At 54.0% G+C, this 18,022-nt stretch overlaps 1 protein-coding gene across 1 annotated transcript; it reads right to left on the reverse strand.

The window, feature by feature from the left end:
• Positions 1 to 1,162: 1,162 nt before the first annotated feature.
• On the reverse strand, positions 1,163 to 11,968 carry CDC37 (cell division cycle 37, HSP90 cochaperone). The gene is made up of 8 exons (XM_070416013.1): positions 11,769 to 11,968; positions 5,485 to 5,766; positions 5,023 to 5,131; positions 4,799 to 4,914; positions 4,592 to 4,714; positions 3,356 to 3,538; positions 3,201 to 3,272; positions 1,163 to 1,692 (listed from the first exon to the last, which is right to left on the reverse strand). Exons 1-8 carry the CDS (start codon positions 11,868 to 11,870, stop codon positions 1,543 to 1,545), a joined length of 1,137 nt encoding a protein of 378 aa, XP_070272114.1. The 5' UTR covers positions 11,871 to 11,968; the 3' UTR covers positions 1,163 to 1,542.
• Between the last annotated feature and the right edge of the window lie 6,054 nt (positions 11,969 to 18,022).

Below are 18,022 nucleotides of genomic sequence, written 5' to 3' on the forward strand. Positions count from 1 at the left end.
CAGAGGGCACAGCTGACTCCTCCCCGGACACCGACACCACCATCAAGCACGGCCCTGATGGACCCTTTGATGCAGCCCTTCAACTCACTGACGCTTCGGGAAGCCCGTCGCCAATGACGCTGCCCGCTAGCCAGATCAACAAGGACAACCAAACCCCCGACTTGAGGCCAGCAACCTTCTACAGGAACAAGGCTCCATGTGCGCTCCATCCACTATGTTTATAGCTATGCTCGCTATCATTGCTTGTCAGTCTTCTTCCGAGTCTTAAGCAACCCAATCAGAGAGGTGGCCGCTGATTTACATGCACTATCATTTAAAAAATAAAAAAGGGGGAATTTGCCGGGATCCGGTCCATCCTTGCTGCTTGACACAGTTGCTGCAGAGAAGAAACATCTGCACAGCATATGTTTCAAGGGACCTGGCGGATATGGCATACTGTTCTTAATATGTTTGCTCCCTTTAGCGCTATGTGTTTTAACCAAGGTCACCTCTCCGAGAAAGGTTGTTTTCCCAGGTAGGGATTTTTCTCTGAAGTTAAGGAGGGGATAAAACCTCTTAACTAAGTGCCAGGCAGGTAGTTAATCACTTTAACTACAAACAATCACCCTTAAGCTACATAATCTTTACTCCCTGGAATGGAGATAAGAAACGCCCTAACCTTTGCAATAGAAATTGCCAGGATTAAAATCAACTGGTATAAATACAGATGTAACAAGACAACAAGACACAGAACCTAGAGAGAGAACCTAGGGAAAGAACATGGCAAAAGATCCTACACAGAACCTAGAGACAGGACTTGGCTGGAGATCCTAGACAGAACCTAGAGACAGGACTTGGCAAAAGATCCTAGACAGAACATGGTGGGAGAACCTGGATAGAACCTGGATACAGAACTTGACTGAAGAACCTAGACAGAACCTGGCAGGAGAACCTGGCGATAGAAACTGGCTGAGGAACCCAACTATGATGATCACCTGAATGCTGCCTCTGTGTCATTCCTTCTTCGCCTACTCCGTCCACACCTTTGGGAACCCCTGGACCTGCTGGGGCTGGACCCCAGCAGAGGGCAAAGCGTGGGACTCACAGGTCTGGTCACCAACACTCACCAGCCTCCCCATTCCCACCCTCGAGAAGAGCTGTGCCAACAGCCCGCGAGACGCTGTACAGAGCATCTGAAATCCTTTATTGGAATATCACTGCTGTTTACCATAGAGGAGACTGACAGCTGACAGTGGACACTGCCTGGAGCAGGCCCCTCGGCTGGGGACCCTCCCCCACTCCTGTGGATCGGCTTAACCACCTCTGCTCCTTCCTGCACCCCAGGGCCTTTGGCATAATGCTAATGGGGGAGCTCAGGCAGTGAAGGCCCTTGACTCAAAGCAAGACTTGGATGAGTGCGGGGGGTAGGGCATGGGCAGGTCTCCCAGGCTGGAGGGTGGGGGGAAGTGAAGGAAGCCAGGAGCTAGGGCAATGGCATCTATTTTCGTTTTCTGAAAAGGGGGGCATGGAAGCCTGCAGGCAGGCGGGCGGCAGCTGGGCAGGTCACGCGCTGACATCCTTCTCATCTGGCTTGACAGCTTCCAGCAAAGGGTCCCCGGGCCCTGCCTCCTCTCCCTCCTTGGCCTCACTGGACTTGGAGTTGGGGACCCAGAGGCCTGAATCGATGCAGCGCTGCATGTGGTACTTTGCATCCTGTGGGGAGAAAGACAGACAGGTGAGGCCAAGCTGCCCCCTCCAGGAGGAGCACCTGTCTCCTGCACATCCTAAAGCCTGCTTACTGCTCACTCTAGAGGGCTGTCTGCAGTGATGGAAAGGAGCCATAATCTGTGCTGTCCAACACGGTGGCCACCAGCCACATGTGGCGATCAAGTAAGTCAAATGTGGCTAGTGCAGCCCGGCTCAGTGGTTGAGTGTTGACCTATGAAACAGGAGGTCATGGTTCGATTCCCAGTCAGGGCACATGCCCAGGTTGTGGGCTCCATCCCCAATACAGGGCATGCAGGAGGTAGCTGATAAATGGTTCTCTCTCATCATCGATGTTTCTATCCCTCTCCCTTCCTCTCTTAAATTAATAAAGTTAAAAAAAAAAACAAAAAACCCCTAACTGGTTTGGCTCAGTAGATAGCGTCGGCCTGCGGACTCAAGGGTCCCGGGTTCGATTCCAGCCAAGGGCATGTACCTTGGTTGCGGGCACATACCCAGTAGGGAGCGTGCAGGAGGCAGCTGATCGATGTTTCTCTCTCATCAATGTTTCTAATTCTCTATCCCTCTCCCTTCCTCTCTGTGAAAAATCAATAAAATATATTAAAAAAAAAAAAAAAAAAAAAAGAGCATGACCTCTGTGTACCAAAGACAGGCAGTGAACCTCAAGCCAGAGTTTGAAGATCTAGAAACCCCAGCACAGATCCTCTGATTGGACCCAATTTACATATGAGGAAACCAGTATGGCCAACCATTAAGCCAGTTGTCAGAAATGGGGTCAAACCAAGCTCTATTAAGACTCATCTCTCAGCACTGCTACTGCTCCTACAATAATAAACAGCTGAGGTTTACCAGCATCTACCATGTGCCCAGCCCTTCCCATGCATTTGGCCAGTTTATATCAAAAGAGAATCTGTGGCCCTAGCTGGTTTTGCTCAGTGGGTAGAGCGTTGGCCTATGGACTGAAGGGTTCCAGGTTCGATTCTAGTCAAGGGCACATGCCAGGGTTTTGGGCTAGAACCCCAGTGGGGGGTGTACAGGAGGTGGCCGATGAGTGATTCTCTCTCATCATTGATGTTTCTTTCTCTCCCTGTCCCTTCCTCTCTGAAATAGATAAAAAATACATATATATTTTTAAAAAAGAGAGAGAGAATCTGTGGTTTGATGGGGTATCTGACACTGGGGAGGAACCCCCTCATTGGGCCACCTTGAATCACTGGCCAGCTGGGGTCAGTGGGGTGTGCTGGCTGTGCTCACAAACAGCCCACAGTGAAGTGATACTCAGTCTGGATGCCGAGGACACAGTAGGTGCCTGTGGTACGAAAGCCTGGCTGCCTCATGTGCTGGCCACAGTGACCCAGCCTCCCGTATTCCTCCCAGAAGCCCAGGAGACCCTTCTATCAGCAACATGGAGAGCTGGGGGCAGGGGAGCTGAGGGACACACTGCTGGCCTGCCGCTCAGCCTGGCTAGTGGGTGGGCCAGGGATGCAGTTACTTACACTGGGGTCCATCTTGCTAATGGCGTCTTGGAGCATCTGCACGTCCTTCACGTCGAAGCATTTCTGGAGTTCCTGTGGAGGCAGAGGGGCGGAGGTCAGGGCTTGGGCCCCTGGGACTCCGCAAGTCCTGCCTGCCTGGGGCTGGGGCTCCGCACCTCAGGGAGAGACTCGTAGACTTCCACGGGGTCCAGGCCACCAGGGCCAAGCCGCTTCTTGCGTTCCTCCTCCTCGTACTCCTTCATGGCCTTCTCGATGCGCAGCTTGGCGCGGCCCCGCACGCGCTCCTTGAAGGCCTCCAGCTCATCGTTGAAACCCTCCATGTACTGGCGGTCGGCTGTCTGTGGGGAGCGGGAGGCAAGAGGGGTTTGCCAGGCAGGACTGAGGGATTCAAGACCCTCCTATGCCAGTCCTCAGAGACACCCTGGGGCTGAGCCTCTTCTCTATTCCATCTAGTCTCCGCCTCTAAGCTCAGACTGTACCACCTACACAGGCAAACCTCGAAGGTACTGCGGGTCGGTTCCAGACCACCGCAAGCAAGTAAACATCGCAATAAAGCAAGTCACACGAATATCTGGTTCCTCAGTGCACATAAAAGTTATGTTTACAGTATGCAATAGCATTATGTCTAAAAAATGTACCTACCTTAATTAAAAGATACTTTATTGCTAAAAAATGCTAACCATCATCTGAGCCTTCAGCGAGTCGTAATCTTTTTGCTGGTCTTGCCCTAGTAACATCAAAGATCACTGATCACAGATCACCATAATGAATATAGTAATAACGAAAAAGTCTGAAAAACTGAAAATATTACCAAAATGTGACACAGAGACATGAAAAAGGGTGCCGATAGACTTTAGCACAGGGTTGTCAAAAACCTTCAATTTGTAAAAACACACAACACCTGCGAAGTTCAATAAGGTGAAGTGCAATCAAACGAAGTGTGCCTGCCTGTACGCTGATGCCACCTGCCTGCACGCCCCCTGCACCACAGCCCCCCTCAGCCACTCCTTGACGTCCTCCTGAGGGGATTTTCGTAGACACCTCCAACTCAACACCGCCACACCTGAGCCCCGGATCACGCGGCCCCGCCCCCAAATCTGCCTTGCCTTGCCCTCAAGCTCCCCAGCTCAGCATACGGAGCTTTGTTCTTCCAGGTGCTCAAGGTAAGAAACCTGGAGGTGTCCTTGACTCTGTCCCTCACCCTCTTTTCAAAATCTGCCTGGAAGCCAACAAATTCTCACCTCCTCCATGGCTCAGCCCTCTCCTGATGTATAAGGTTCTAATCACAGAGGCCTGGGCCCCAGTGGACATGTGTTTGCCTCCCACCGACGACCGTAGGCTGGTTCCCTGAGGACCACCCCCACCTTGCCCGAGCTGCTCAGGGCCCCTACCTTGATCTTAGTGAAGAACTGCCGGAAGCAGGCACGGGGGTCCACCTTCAGGCTCTTGGCCAGCTCCAGGATGAACTGCATGACAATGGTCTGGTGCGCCACCTGCTCCATGAGTGCACATTTCTGCCCAAGGAGAACCAGCACAGTGTCACCAAGTGGCAGCCTAAGGGTAGAGCCTTTCCCCAGCCCAGGGCCTGCTCCACTCACCTCCTCCACCTCTAGGTCAATGCACCAGATGACCAGGTAGTTGGCTGTCTCCTCGCACACCAGGTGGGCGTTGTCTGACAGGTACTTCTGACTGTCATCCCAGCGGTGGAGCATGCCTACGACAAGGTGTTGACAGGGTGCTGGACGGACCCAGAGGCAGGGCCAGCCCCCATCACACGCAACCCCCTCAGGCCCCCACTGCAGGAGCCCTGCACCCAACTCACCAAAGTGCTTTATCTGTTTCTCATACTTCTCCACAAAGGTCTTGTGTTTCTGTTCTCTCACCTCTTCTGAGTCCTCCTCCACCTGCTCCGGCTTGGTATTGACCATGCTCTGTGGGGGGGGGGGGGGGAGGGGGCGGAGTGGGCTGGGGTGAGGCCTCGGAGTGCCTTGAACATGGCCGGTGGGCCGTGGCCGCCGTGCCCATCCCATCCACGGCGGAGGCAGGGATGGCGCCATGAACATCAATGTGGCAGGAGCACGAGCATGGCACCTGTGGCCTCGGACGAGGGCCTTCGGGCCGATCAGAAGGGGACCAGTGGGGTGCTCCATCCACTTGGCATCCCTGTTCCCCCCGCTGCCCCCATCCATCTCTCCCTTAACCTGTGCAGTCCTCACCCCCCCACAACCTCCAATGGCCACGGAGCCCATCCAGGGGTGCGAGTGCCCCGCCAGCCCCCGCAGACCTTGCTGAAGCCGTCCTTGCTGAGCGTGTCCACATTCCAGGGCATGCTCTTCTCCTTCTTGCGCATCTCCTCCAGCTTCTGCTCCCAGCTCCGCTCCTCCTTGCGCAGCTGCTGAGCCTCGGCCTGCAGCCGCTCCAGCTCCACCTTGCTGCCCTCGTCCTCAGCCACCTCCAGCTCCTTCAGCTTCCGCTGGCACTCCACCACCTTGCGCTTGCACTCGCGGCAGCTCCTGTCCAGCTCCTCTTTCTCCTTCTGGAACTGTTCCATGCGCTCCACCCGGGCCTGTGGGCAGAGATGGCCCATCACTCTGGGGAACGGCCTGCCCCTTGACCCTGGCCCCACCCCAGCCAAGGGCTTCCGGGATATACCTGGGATGGTCACAAGGGATGTCTGCACCAACATGTGTCCTGGGTGCCCGGCTTCTACCCGAACCCCGAGATACCTACACACACTTGAGTCAGGTCCCTCCTCTGCTCAGAACTCCTCATGGCTCCCACCTCACTCACAGCAAAAGCCCAAGTCCTCCCCATAGTCCACAAGGCCCTGCACACTCTGCCCTGCTACCTCCATGCCTTCACCTCCTCCAACTCCCCTGCCCCACAGCCACCTGGCTGCCTCAACCTTTCTTGAATGCACTCCAACCTCAGAGGCTTTGCACTGGCTGTTCCCTGGGCCTGGAAGGCTCTGTGCCCGGATCCTCCTCCCCCCAGGTTACTCTCTCGCATCCCTAGCATCTTGGCTCACATGTTGACTTATAGGTGAAGCCTTCCCCGAGCACCTTACTGAAGAGCAGGACCTCCCCTCACTCCTGTCCTGCATTACCTTCCTCCTCAGCACATGTCGCCTGCTAACATCCAGTGACAATTATTTACCATGTTTTGGGCACTGTCCCTCTCCAAGGATACTGGCTCCCCAGAAGTGGGGATACATCTGTTTACTGGATCACACACACACTGGCACATAGCAGGGGCTCAGGAATTGCTTACTGGATGAGTCAGGACACCCCCTACCCTGGCTGGTGTAGCTCAGTGGATAGAGTGTCGGCCCAAAGAACAAAGGGTCTCGGGTTTGATTCCCAGTCAAGGCCATGTACCTAGGTTGCAGGTTCAATCCCTAGTTCCGGTCTGGGTGTGTGCAGGAGACAACCAATCGATGTGTCTCTCTCACATCGATGTTTCTCTCCACCCCCCTCCTCCCACTCTCTCTAAAAATCAATGGAAAAAAATATCCTTGGGTGAGGATTAACAAAAAAAAATGAAATAAAATAAAAAGACACCCCTCACCAAGGTCATAGGCTCCCCTTCTCCTTCAGAGTCTCTCTGCAACACCAGAGCACCATCCTCTGCCCAGCAACCCTCTCAATCCACCTCTAGCTGGGTGTCCCGTAGGCATCTCCAACTCCATGTCCAAAACCGAACCCACCATTTACCCCCCAAAACCCAGTCTCCTGCCGTGTCCTCCCTCAGTGAAGCCACCCCTACCCTACCTCCTGCCCCCAGTTGAGGCCTGCTCACTGATCCTGCCCTGCCCTCCTGCTCTGGCACCAAGTCCTGACGGTTTTTCACTATTAAATGATTCTCTAATTCACTCCACTGCGAGTCTTTGAGCCTGGACCACTGCCAAGGCCCGCTCAGCTGTCTCCAGGACAACACGCCCTCCTGGGCCCCAGCTTCATGCCCAGTAGCCTCCTGGGTGTTACACCCCAAATGTCCACTTCCACTGTGCCCTAAGCTCAGTGATGGTGCCCATCTCACCGTCCCCCTCGCTCAGTCCCCCCCATTCAGAGCCCTATCAGATTGCTCGGCCCTGTCTGCTCTCCAGCCCTGCTGGGCTCCACCATCATCTTCCCTGGCTCCTGGCTGTGCCCATTCAATCCAGAGCCATTGACAAAATCCCAAGAGATGTCATTGCCTTCAACGGCTGCTCTCTCCAATCCAGGCTCAGACAGTGACAGAGGAGTCTTTGGAACACATACATCTTTTCCCACTACTCCATCCTAGTGTGTGGGTTCAGATGGGACCCTCTGACCCTGCCCCCAGCTGCCAACCGGGCGCCAAGGCCCTGTGTAGGGCTGGGTCCTGCCCTCCTCTGCCAACTCTGGGTCCCAGGCAGATGTTGGCCCTTGTGGTTCCCCGAATACACCAGTTCTCCTGCCTCTTAGCTTCTGCACATGCTGTTCCTTCCACCTGGAATTCTCTTCCTCTTACTCCATTTGATTTGCCAAGTCTCAGTTTCAATAGAGCCTTCCCCAGTGTCCTCCTAAGCGTCACTGTGTCCCCAAAGCCCCTCTGTGATCATCAGATAATGTGAGAAGATGCTGGAGGGCAGCCTCAGGCCCCAGAACTGGGGTCACATTCCATGGTCACGGTGTACTGCCTGGGGGTCCCTGGGGCTGATCCCCTAACCTCTCAGAATCTGTTTCCTCGTCTGTCAAATGCAGACACCACCACCAAACTCACGGGATTGCACTAGGAGAAGCAAAGAAGGTTATAAAGTAAAGCAGACGGTCCAGGGCATGGGCGCCCAGCAAGCACCATCCCCACACTGGTTCCTGTCGTTACTGTCTGTCCAAGGGGACAATCGCTCTCTCTGGGGAACATTTTCAGGCTCAAACAAGGAAATGCACTTTGGGTACTTAGTTTTATTTCTGCCGCTGAGTTAGGGCTCACTGACTGGGAATGGTTGTTACTGCATCATCACAGCACCCAGCTCCACCACTTACTGGTGACGTGTCCTTGGCCAAGTCCCTTAACCTGCTCCCTGCCTTGGTTTTCCCCTCTGTGAAATGAGGCCTCACAGGGTTGCTGTGAGGACTAAATATGATTCCATGGCAACTGCTTGCAACACAGCACTCAGTATCTTACTGTTATCATCACTGTCATAACTACCACCATCAGACTGGTCTGTTAACTTGCTTTTATGCCTTATTTGGGGCTGTCTGTTCAGGTTCAAGCACAGGGCCAGGCGTACAGTGGGTGAGAATCGAGAGCCCTGGGCCTCGAAAGGACTGGCGCTCCCCTGGATTGACACACCAGTCCCGAGCCTCACTTCCCTCATGTGGGCAGGGATCGAGAAGGCCCTTGCCTCACGGAGGGATGAAAAAACAACACAGGCCTGGCCTCTGCAACCTCCCTTTCTCCACAAGGGCCTGTGTCACCCTGGAGCCTTCTTGCTGACGTGTGAGGGGCTCTCTCTCAGGCGGGCATCACGCTGGCCTTGGGTGGCAGCAGAAACCTACCACCCTGCTGGGCAGCCACCAAGCTTTTCCCAGTGTCCTTTGAGTGGCCGCCAGGGAGGCCAAAGCTAAATAAAGGCCTCCCAGAACTGGCAGGGGTGGCTGCCCGCCAGGCCTGGCTTTCCACCTCCATGAGGGGCTGGGCAGGGCAGACGCCACGGCAGTGGGTGGGGCTGCCCTCCTGCCTTCCAGAGAGGGAAACCAAGGTTCATGGCATCTTAATGTGGCACAACTCACTGGAAGGAGCCGCAGGAAACCAGTGGTGGCTATCTGAGCAAGGGAGCCTCGCCTGTCCCCTTCTGGAATCTTTGGAAGTTTTTTTGTTTTTGTTTTTTACCATGTGAGCGAGTTACCTAAATGATAAGGATGAAAATAGTGGCTAAAGTTTAAAAAGAGCTATTACATGCCAGGTGCTGTCCCCAAAGCATTACATCCATTAAGTAAATAAAGCAACCCTCATAACAACCCTATGGGGTGGATACTATTAATAGTCCCAACTGGGGAAACTGAGGCACCGAGAGATCAAACCCTTTGCTGGAGGCCATGCAGCAAGTTAGTTAGTGATTCAGGAGCCAAGATTTGAACCCAGGTGGGGAAGTCTGTGTTCAGAAGCTCACCAGGGGCCCTGACCGGTTTGGCTCAGTGGATAGAGCATCAGCCTGAAGACTGAAAGGTCCCAGGTTCGATTCCGGTCAAGGGCATGTACCTTGGTTGCGGGCACATCCCCAGTGGGAGGTGTGCAGGAGGCAGCTGATCCATGTTTCTCTCTCATCGATGTTTCTAACTCTCTATCCCTCTCCCTTCCTCTCTGTAAAAAATCAATAAAATATATTAAAAAAAAAAAAAAAGAAGAAGAAGCAGCTCACCAGGCTACCATTCTACCAATCCCACCTCTCCTCCCAGGGCCTGAGCCAAGTTCTTTTCAGATCTAATCTCATTTCAACTGACTGGGATAGAACCCAAGCTTGCCCAGTGCAGGAGACACTGAGGCCCCCTGTCTCCACTACAGCCTCAGGGCTCTTGCGGCAGGACAGGAAAAGGTTCTGTGGGAGGAGGGGGGAGGGGGGAGGCAGAGGGCGTGGCGGGAGGAAGCCGCTACAGGATAGAGGAGTCATCCCACCCAGCAGGACCAAAGCGGTCTCCATACAGCAGTACAGATTAACCTCTTTGTGTGACAGAAACTGGTGTTCCCAAGTTTATTGTCTTTAGAGCTCTGTGGGTGTCTTAAATATGTCAAAATAATAAATGTTACACACAACAGGAAATGGAGGTGCTAGAACTTTCTTACACTCTAGGACAGGGGTGGGGAAACTTTTTTCAAGGGCCATTTGGATATTTATAACATCAGTCGAGGGGCATTCAAAATTATCAACTTAAAAATTAGCCTGCTCTATTTGGTCAAACATTTAATTAACTCACCCCTCATGCCTTGGCAGGGCCAGACCAAATGACTTCACGGGCCTTATATGGCCCGCAAGCCAGACGTTCCCCACCCCTGCTCTCTAGCGGCTTGCCCAGCAGATACACCCTAAGAGCCTGCTGCTTTAAGGAATGGGCTGAAAATGGGACGGGGGCCAGATGTAGGAACTAATAATGCCTTGGCAGGATGGGAAGGGGCCTTCTAGGAGTTTCTGGATAAGTGATTGGGAGTTGCCATAAGGGAGGGTGGGGTGAAGCATTCGTAACTGGAAGGTTCTGACAGGTACACACCCTCAGTTTAAAAGTATAACAGGCACAGGCATGTGGATACAGTAGCTATGATATGGGGGAGCAGGAGGTTAGAACATTAGGTCTTTTATTTTTAAATATGTTTTTATTGTTTCAGAGAGGAAGGGAGAGGGAGAGAGAGAAACATCAATGATGAGAGAGAATCATCGATGGGCTGCCTCCTGCATGCCCCCCACTGGGGATGGAGCCCGAAACCCAGGCATGTGCCCTTGACTGGAATTGAACCTGGGACCCTTCAGTCCGCAGGCTGATGCTCTATCCACTGAGCCACCAGCTAGGGCTAGAACATTAGGTCTTATGAGAGCTATTCTATTGGTCTGTGAGCACTGTTGGACAGGGAGAGAGGCACGGGTACTCTCAGACTTGGGATTCTGGGATCTGGATTTAGGGGCAAATAGATAAAATTGGAATCAGGCTGGGGGAGGGTTCCTGGTGAGAGTAGAGACAATTTGGGTGTCTGAGAGCAGCAGACTACACTGGGGTTAGGAGGAAGACAGGGTGGGTTTGGATGAGGTGTTCCAATGCTGGCAGAGGTGCTACAGGAAGCTGGTCTTGGGGTGTGGGTGGTGCCTGGGTCTGCAATACCAAGCAAGCAGCAGGGGCTCTGGGAGGGAAGCTACTAAGGTAGGATTTCCTGATGTCGTGGGATATGCGGTCTACAGCAGATGAGGCTAAAGCGGAGCAGACAGAATTGGAGGCTCCATCAGGGTAGAGCTGGTAATTCGGTCTGGAGGGGAACCGGGTTCCCAAACTCCAGTCTTAGGTGGGACTGAGGACCCGGGTAGGGCAAAGGACCGAATGATAGGGAAGGGGCCCCGGGTGTGGGTTGGCGTCCAGGCCAGGAACAGAAATCCCAGGGGAAGCAGAGTTCCCTGTTCTATTTGGAGGCGTGGGATCTCTGGATCTGAATGGGAATCATCCTCAAACCCAGGGAGTCATATCACAGAATAGATTCATTCAAGGATTAGGGACTCTAGGAACCGGGGAGGGGAGGGGCAAATGGGATATCCAAGATCAGAAGTGGGTACCGGAATAGGATCAGGGTCCAGACTCTGTGGCAGAGTTCTGGGTATAAGTCGAAGGTCCCAGACAGGGCTAGGGGGCACCCCCAAAGCTTGTCTTGGGAGTCTAGACTATAAGGAAGGTGCCCTAGGGGTCCCGGCAGTTCTGGGGTCACGAAGTTGAGCCCCGGAAGATATTAAAGGCCCAGACTGTGCGGTGGGATCCCAGGTGTCAATGGCGGGTCCCCGGAGGTATAGGGGATCAGAACTCTGGAGCGGAGTCCCGGGAGGGGGGAAGGTGCTGGGCACGCGCGCTCTACCTGGTGCCGCCAGCGGAAGAGACTGGCCGTGTCGATGTTGGGGTGCGTCTCATCTTCATCGTCAGATACCTCGATGTGGTCCCACACGCTGTAGTCCACCATCTTGCGCTGTGGCCCAGGGCGCTCCGGTTCCGAAGGGGCACTGGCGGTGGCGGCAGCGACAGCTACAGCACTGGAACTTGGGTCCGCGGAGCCCCGCCCCTTCCGCTTCCGGTCGGGCGCGTAAGCCCCACCCGCAGATGACGCCATATCTCTAGTAACTGCGGCGGCGGCGCTGGCGACCGAGCTGGTCTTAAAGGGACTTGAGCGCGTGTTCCGGCCTCCGGGGTCCCCGCTAGGCACCTCCGGGGGGTATACCTGAGGGCGCCCCAACCTCGCGTCCCCCTCATCTCCCGCTGCCTCACAGTGGGAATTTCCGGCAGCCGCAGGTGGGGGGCAGTTGGTGAGACTGAGCGAGAGAATTGTCCTCCTCGCCACGCCACAGCGACCGCCTGAACCCACTGCAGGGGCGGGGCCTCGGCGAGGAGACCTGCCCCCTGTCCATTGTGAATCGGGGTGGGGTGTGATCTGAGGGGACTTCCCAAAACGAGGGGTGCAGGATCTTTCCTTGGGAGGGTCTAAGGTTCTCAACCTTCTGGCCCTTTAAATACATTTCATGTTGTGACCCAACCATAAAATTATTTTCGTTGCTACTTCATAACTGTAATGATGCTACTGTTATGAATCGAAATATAAATATCTGATATGCAGGATGGTCTTAGGCGACCCCTGTGAAAGGGTCGTTTGCCCGCCAAAGGGGTCGCGACCCACAGGTTGAGAACCGCTGGGAGGAGGGCTATGACCCTGCCCTTGGCTGGCGTGATGTGGCCCTGCTTTGGGGGCTGGTGTTTCCCCGGTTCGGATCAGAGCCTCCTTGTCCCACTCCTATCTTCTGCCGCTTATGAGCGGGACTCGCGTGCACCCACTCTAGAATCACCCGGACGCCTCCCGCCCCCAACCCCACAGCGTGTCTGCCGAGCGGGTACGCGGCGGCGTGTCCCTGTGCGGCCGCTGGGTGTCGCTAGTGTCTGTCCAGCGGCCAGTGCCCCAGGCCCCACGCCGGTGGTGATGGGGCCGGGGGAGTGGTGGAGGTGTGCATGGGCTTTCCTCGCCGGGTACTCAAGGACCGCTCATAGCGTCTCCCCTTTCGCGTGGGGGCCCTCTTCCTCTGCCGAGCTCCAAGGACTCCATTACTCTGCGCTTGGGCGACCTCAGCCGCACACCTTCGTCAATCCCAACCCTCGCTTTGAAACCGGGATAAAAGGTCGTGCTGTAGCCCAAGGCCAGGATTATCTCCGATTAAAAGGCACTTCGTGGGGACCGGTGGGGTGGGAGGAGCGCCAGCCCCTGGATGCAAGGCGCCTCTTCCCGGACTCCCCCAGATCGAGCTTTTGGAGCGAGGAAGCTGGAGGGAATGGAATAAGGGTCTCCAAATTGGGGGGATTCCCCGGCTCGGGAGGGGGTGGAGCCATCCAGACGAAAGCTACCGCCCCTCCATCCACCTCGAGCTCCATTCAACCCGGGAGTGGGAGGGCTGGCGGGCGGGCGCGGGAGTCCCCCTCTCCTCCCCCTTCCCCCTCAGCTGGGGCAGTCCAGCATCTCTCCGGCCGCCACCGCCCGGGCACGCGCGCGCACGGACTCATACCCCAGCGGGTCTCCTAATCGCTCACACACACACACACACACACACACACACACACACACACCAGCAAACAAAGGGTCTGGACATCCCCGTTTCCCTCCCGCCACCCCACCTCCTGGCTGGAGAGGGCGGGCATCCCTTCCCCACACCCCTCCTACAAGGTAAGCTTCCTGCTGCGTGCTGCGGCGGAGAGGGGTACCCGGCGCCCCGAGGGAGGGGGCCAGGATGTTGGGGGCTTCCCCGGTTCCACCGGAAAGTCAGGGCCCCCAGTATGCCCTTTGAGGGCTTCAGGCCTGCCTTCGGGCTGGAGCTGTGTGGGGAGGTCCCCTTACGCTGGGGATTCCCGGGTAGGTGCGGGGATCTCTCCCTGGCTTCGGAAACTGTGGCTGACCGGCCCCAGTTAAATAGGGTCCCAGGTGCCCCTGCTCATAGAATTGGGGAGTGGGCGCCGGAAGCTCCCCCATCAGCGCCAAGCTGTTTCTAATCTGCCAACATAGCATCGCCAGCTCTGGAGATAGCGTTTTGCACTGTCCTGCCCTCTCCCCTCCCCCCAAATCAGTGCAACCCCGGGGTCTGTGTCTTGTACCTATGAGGAAAGACGGGGATGGGGAGGAGGGGATTGGGAATGCCCCTCTGGGCTATCCAAGTTTCCTTTGCTGCATCCCACAGCCACACACTCTTAGCTGCAGTGGGACCCAGCAAATGGCTTGCCTTCCTGAGCCTCAGTTTTCCCATCTGCAAAATGGGTAATGACACGTCGAGGCATCCGCTAGGTCATGCCTGCGAGCCTGCTCCTGCTCCATCATTTATTAGCTCATTTCACAGCTATTTTCCAAGTGCTTACTATGTGCCAGGGCACTGCAATCAGGCTGTGGGGCTGTAGCAATGAGACCAGCTGGGTCCCTGCTCTACTGACTCTCAAGACTGGTAAGGGAGCAAGATCACTGTGTCAACAGAAATCCCCACCGTGATTTTCAGACTGCGAAGACTAAAATTCCATCAGGCGGAGAGCGTGGCTGAGGTGGGGTGGTGCTGGAGATACACGAGATTTCTGGTTTGTATCTTCTTTCCTTTTTCACTTCAGCTCTACGTATGAGGGCAGGTCCAGCTTCAGATCAGTGCTCAATAAATATTGAATGAAGAGGAAATTAGATTGAGACTATTTCCATAGCAAATTAGGTCAGGAAGGAGGCTTAACATGAACCCGTCAGTCCATCCACCCTCCCATTTTACAAATGAGGTGAATGAAGTCCCTAAGGCCCAGAGAAGGGAAAGATGTTGTCAAAGGTGATATAGGGAGTTGATGACGTGTCATCATTCCCATAAACGTGAGGGTGGCTGAAGGAATGGTTGTCAATAGCTGAGAAAGGAAGACAGAGATCAGACTTGGGCACAGGGCCCTCTAGGAACCCATGATGCCCAGCCAGCATCCACCTCTCTCTCCGTACTACACAGACACAGCCCTGCATTTATCCAACAATTATTCAGCGCCTCTTGTATGTCAGGTGCTGGGACACAGTAGTGAACAGAACAAAGCTCCCTGCCTCTATGAGCTCACGTTTAGTGGGAGAAAGAAATAAATGGATAACCACAAATTGTGATTAGGACAGCTTGTGACAGGAAAGAAAAACGAAAGAGTCCCCTTCAGGTTGGATATCCATGAAGACCTCGTAGAATAGAATTACTCTGTACACATACACACACACCCAGACAAACGTAGTCGTACTAACACCCTAGACTGAGAACCTGAATAATGTGCCTGAGGCCACATAGCTAGTGAGTGGCTGAGCAAAGATTTGAACCCAAATTCTAGATTTCAAGCCACTGTGAAAAGCTGCTTCCTGTTGCATCCACATGCACGTACTCCCCACCTCCCACCCCCCACCCACACACATGCACTCATCACAATCACACAGATATACATCCAACCTCGTGCCCACATAGACTGATGTGGCATCACCTGGTCACCTACCCTCCTGCAGGTATGGTCTGGTCTCAACTACACAAACTCAAACTCGTAAAAAATCCTGCCCATCTAGTTGATCATGCACCGCTGTGCACAAAGTCTCATGCTCACACATACTCGTGGCCTCTAAGTTTTTCCCAGCCCCACTTCAACACCAAGCATAGAGCTTGTCTGGCCTGGATGCTCAGGGCCAAGGTTTGGACAAGGCCTTGATCCTCACTGCCTTCCCTCTTGTTGGCCACCCATCCCCATATCCTGCTGAGGGGGGGAGGTGAGGGTGAGGGTGGGGGTGGGATATCAGGCTGGGTGGAGCCAGCTCTCTTCTTTCAGGCCCAGCCAGAGGCTTCCAGGCTGGACTGCTGCTGATTGGCCCTGACAGGTCAGGTGGGGGAAAAGGCCTCTCAGCCTGAGCCTGGTGCCAGCGGCCCAGAGTGGCCTGCTCTGCCATCTGGCCTCCCCCTCCCGCCCCATCCCCAGACTGCCTGCTGCCCGGGGGAGGGGAAAGCAGGCTTAGAGGCTGAGGCCCTGCCTCCCATGTCCAGCTTTCTGCCAGGACTGGTTTCAAATGGGCACAGGTATCCAGACAATGGTGGCCTGAATGTCTTCCCCTCTCGTCCCTGGCCTGTGGGGCTCCTCTGGCTGTCCACTCCTCCTTTCCTTCCTTCATTCCACAAGTCCTTGAGCACCTACCATGGGCTGTTCCTTGCACTGGGGATATTTCCAGGACTGGCTAGAAAATTTGCAGAGCCCAGGGAAAAATGAAAATGCAGGGTCCCTGTTCAAAATTATGAAGAATTTCAGGATGCCAGCAGAGCCTTAAACGTTCTAAGTGTAAGGCCTTGTGGGACTGCACAGTTTACATGTCCATGGATTGATATTTGATAAAGCTATAACAAGACAGAAAAATCCCCTGCCCTCGTGAAACTTAGGGGTTGGGGAAAGCAGAAACATGAAGAGGTGCCAGGGATGATGAGAGCCAAGAAGAAAAGGCTGAGTGAGGGGCAAAGGTTTTGAGGGAGGCATCTGTCAGGGAAGGATCTGGAAGAAGATGACTTTGAGCAGAGACCCAAAGAAGATGGAGTCAACCAGATTCATTCATTCAAGAGTTACTTTTTTGTTAATCCTCATGCAAGGATATTTTTCAATTGATTTTTTGAGAGAGTGGGAGGGAGGAAAGGGGGGGGGAATCAATGTCTGTAGGAGAGAGACATTGGTCAGTTGTCTCCTGCACGTACCCTGACTGTGGCCGGGGAGTGAAGCTGCAAGGGTACATCACAGGGTATGGAACCTGTGATGCTTCTGTGTGTGGGCCTATGCTCCAACCACTTAGAAACACCGTCTAGGGCTCAAGTGCTATTTGTTGAGTACCTACTATATGCTAGTATTGTCCTAGCAGCATCTGACCAACATCTGACCTCATGCACTAATCAAAGGACAGGCAAAAGCTAATAAAAATAGAAGGTAAATTAAAAAAATACATAGGAGGTAAATTCAATGTCTTGTTAGAATGTTATAAGCCTAAAACAAGCAAAATAAGCCCAGCCGGTGTGGCTCAGTGGTTGAGCGTGGGCCTCTGAACCAGGAGGTCACAGTTTGATTCCCGGTCAGGGCACATGCTTGGGTTGTGAGCTCAATTCCCGGTAGAGGGCTTCAATCCCCAGGAGAGGGCTTGCGGGAGGCAGCCAATTAATGATTCTCATCATTGATGGGTGTTTGTTTTTCTCTCTGAAATCAAAATACACATTTAAAACAAGAGTCAGGGAGACCAGGGCGGTGGGAGGAGCGCAGGCTATCTAAGGATGGTTTTCTGGGTGGAGGCAACAGCCCTCCAGTCTGAATATGCTTGGAGTGTTGGAGAAACAGCAAGGAGACTGGTGTGGGGAGGGGAGGAGGGGAGGAAGTGAGGTCTCTGTGAATGTGTTGCCGTCTCCCATGTTAGCCTCATGGGATTCAACAACAGTGCTAGAGGTTGTTATTACTATATGAAACAGTGGCTACTGTTTTGTGAGAGCCTACTGTTTACCAGGCACTGTGTTCAGAGCCTCCTATGCATGGCTTTACTTCATCTTCACAACAACCCCCTCAAGTAGGTAAGTGAGACTCAGGCCGGGCAACCTTCCCAAGGGTATCCATCTAATAAGTAGCAGCGCCGGCATTTGAATGCAGCTCTGTCAGTGTAATTCTGGAACCTGAGCATGGCCCTTGCTGCATAGCCCTTTCTCTGCCTGTCTCTGCACATCTATCTGACTGCATATAGAGAGAGGGCGCCTTTCTCTTCCTGTGTCTCTTATTCATCCAGCTTTCATTGAGACTCTGTGTGGGGAGCTAGATGATGAAATAGGTAGCATTTCTTGCTCTCACAAATTTCTAATAGGGACTATAGATAATGACCCCAAAATGATGAGTGATTTAATAGGGGCAGAATAGGCAGCAATGGGAACCCAGAATGGGGACTGATTCAGTCTGGCTGAGAAGGGGGTGGGGGGTGACCTTTAAGCTATCTTTATACATTAGTTTATTCAACAACTGTCCGTTGCAGGCTTGCCTCATGCTAAATACTGGGCCAGTGAGATGATGTTTACATTCACTTCTACTAGTTGACATTGA

The sequence above is a fragment of the Myotis yumanensis genome, unplaced genomic scaffold, assembly GCF_028538775.1.
Source record: "Myotis yumanensis isolate MYYU_CA2020_CCGP unplaced genomic scaffold, mMyoYum1.0.hap1 SCAF_5, whole genome shotgun sequence".
Classification (NCBI taxonomy): Eukaryota; Metazoa; Chordata; class Mammalia; order Chiroptera; family Vespertilionidae; genus Myotis; species Myotis yumanensis.

Coding starts and splice junctions, on each gene's coding strand:
- CDC37 (XM_070416013.1), bottom strand. CDS start 11,870: ATGGTGGACTACAGCGTGTGGGACCACATCGAGGTATCTGACGATGAA. Junction 4,715..4,798: donor TTGACCTAGAGGTGGAGGAG/GTGAGTGGAGCA, acceptor CTCCTTGGGCAG/AAATGTGCACTCATGGAGCA. Junction 3,539..4,591: donor AGTTCTTCACTAAGATCAAG/GTAGGGGCCCTG, acceptor CGCTCCCCACAG/ACAGCCGACCGCCAGTACAT.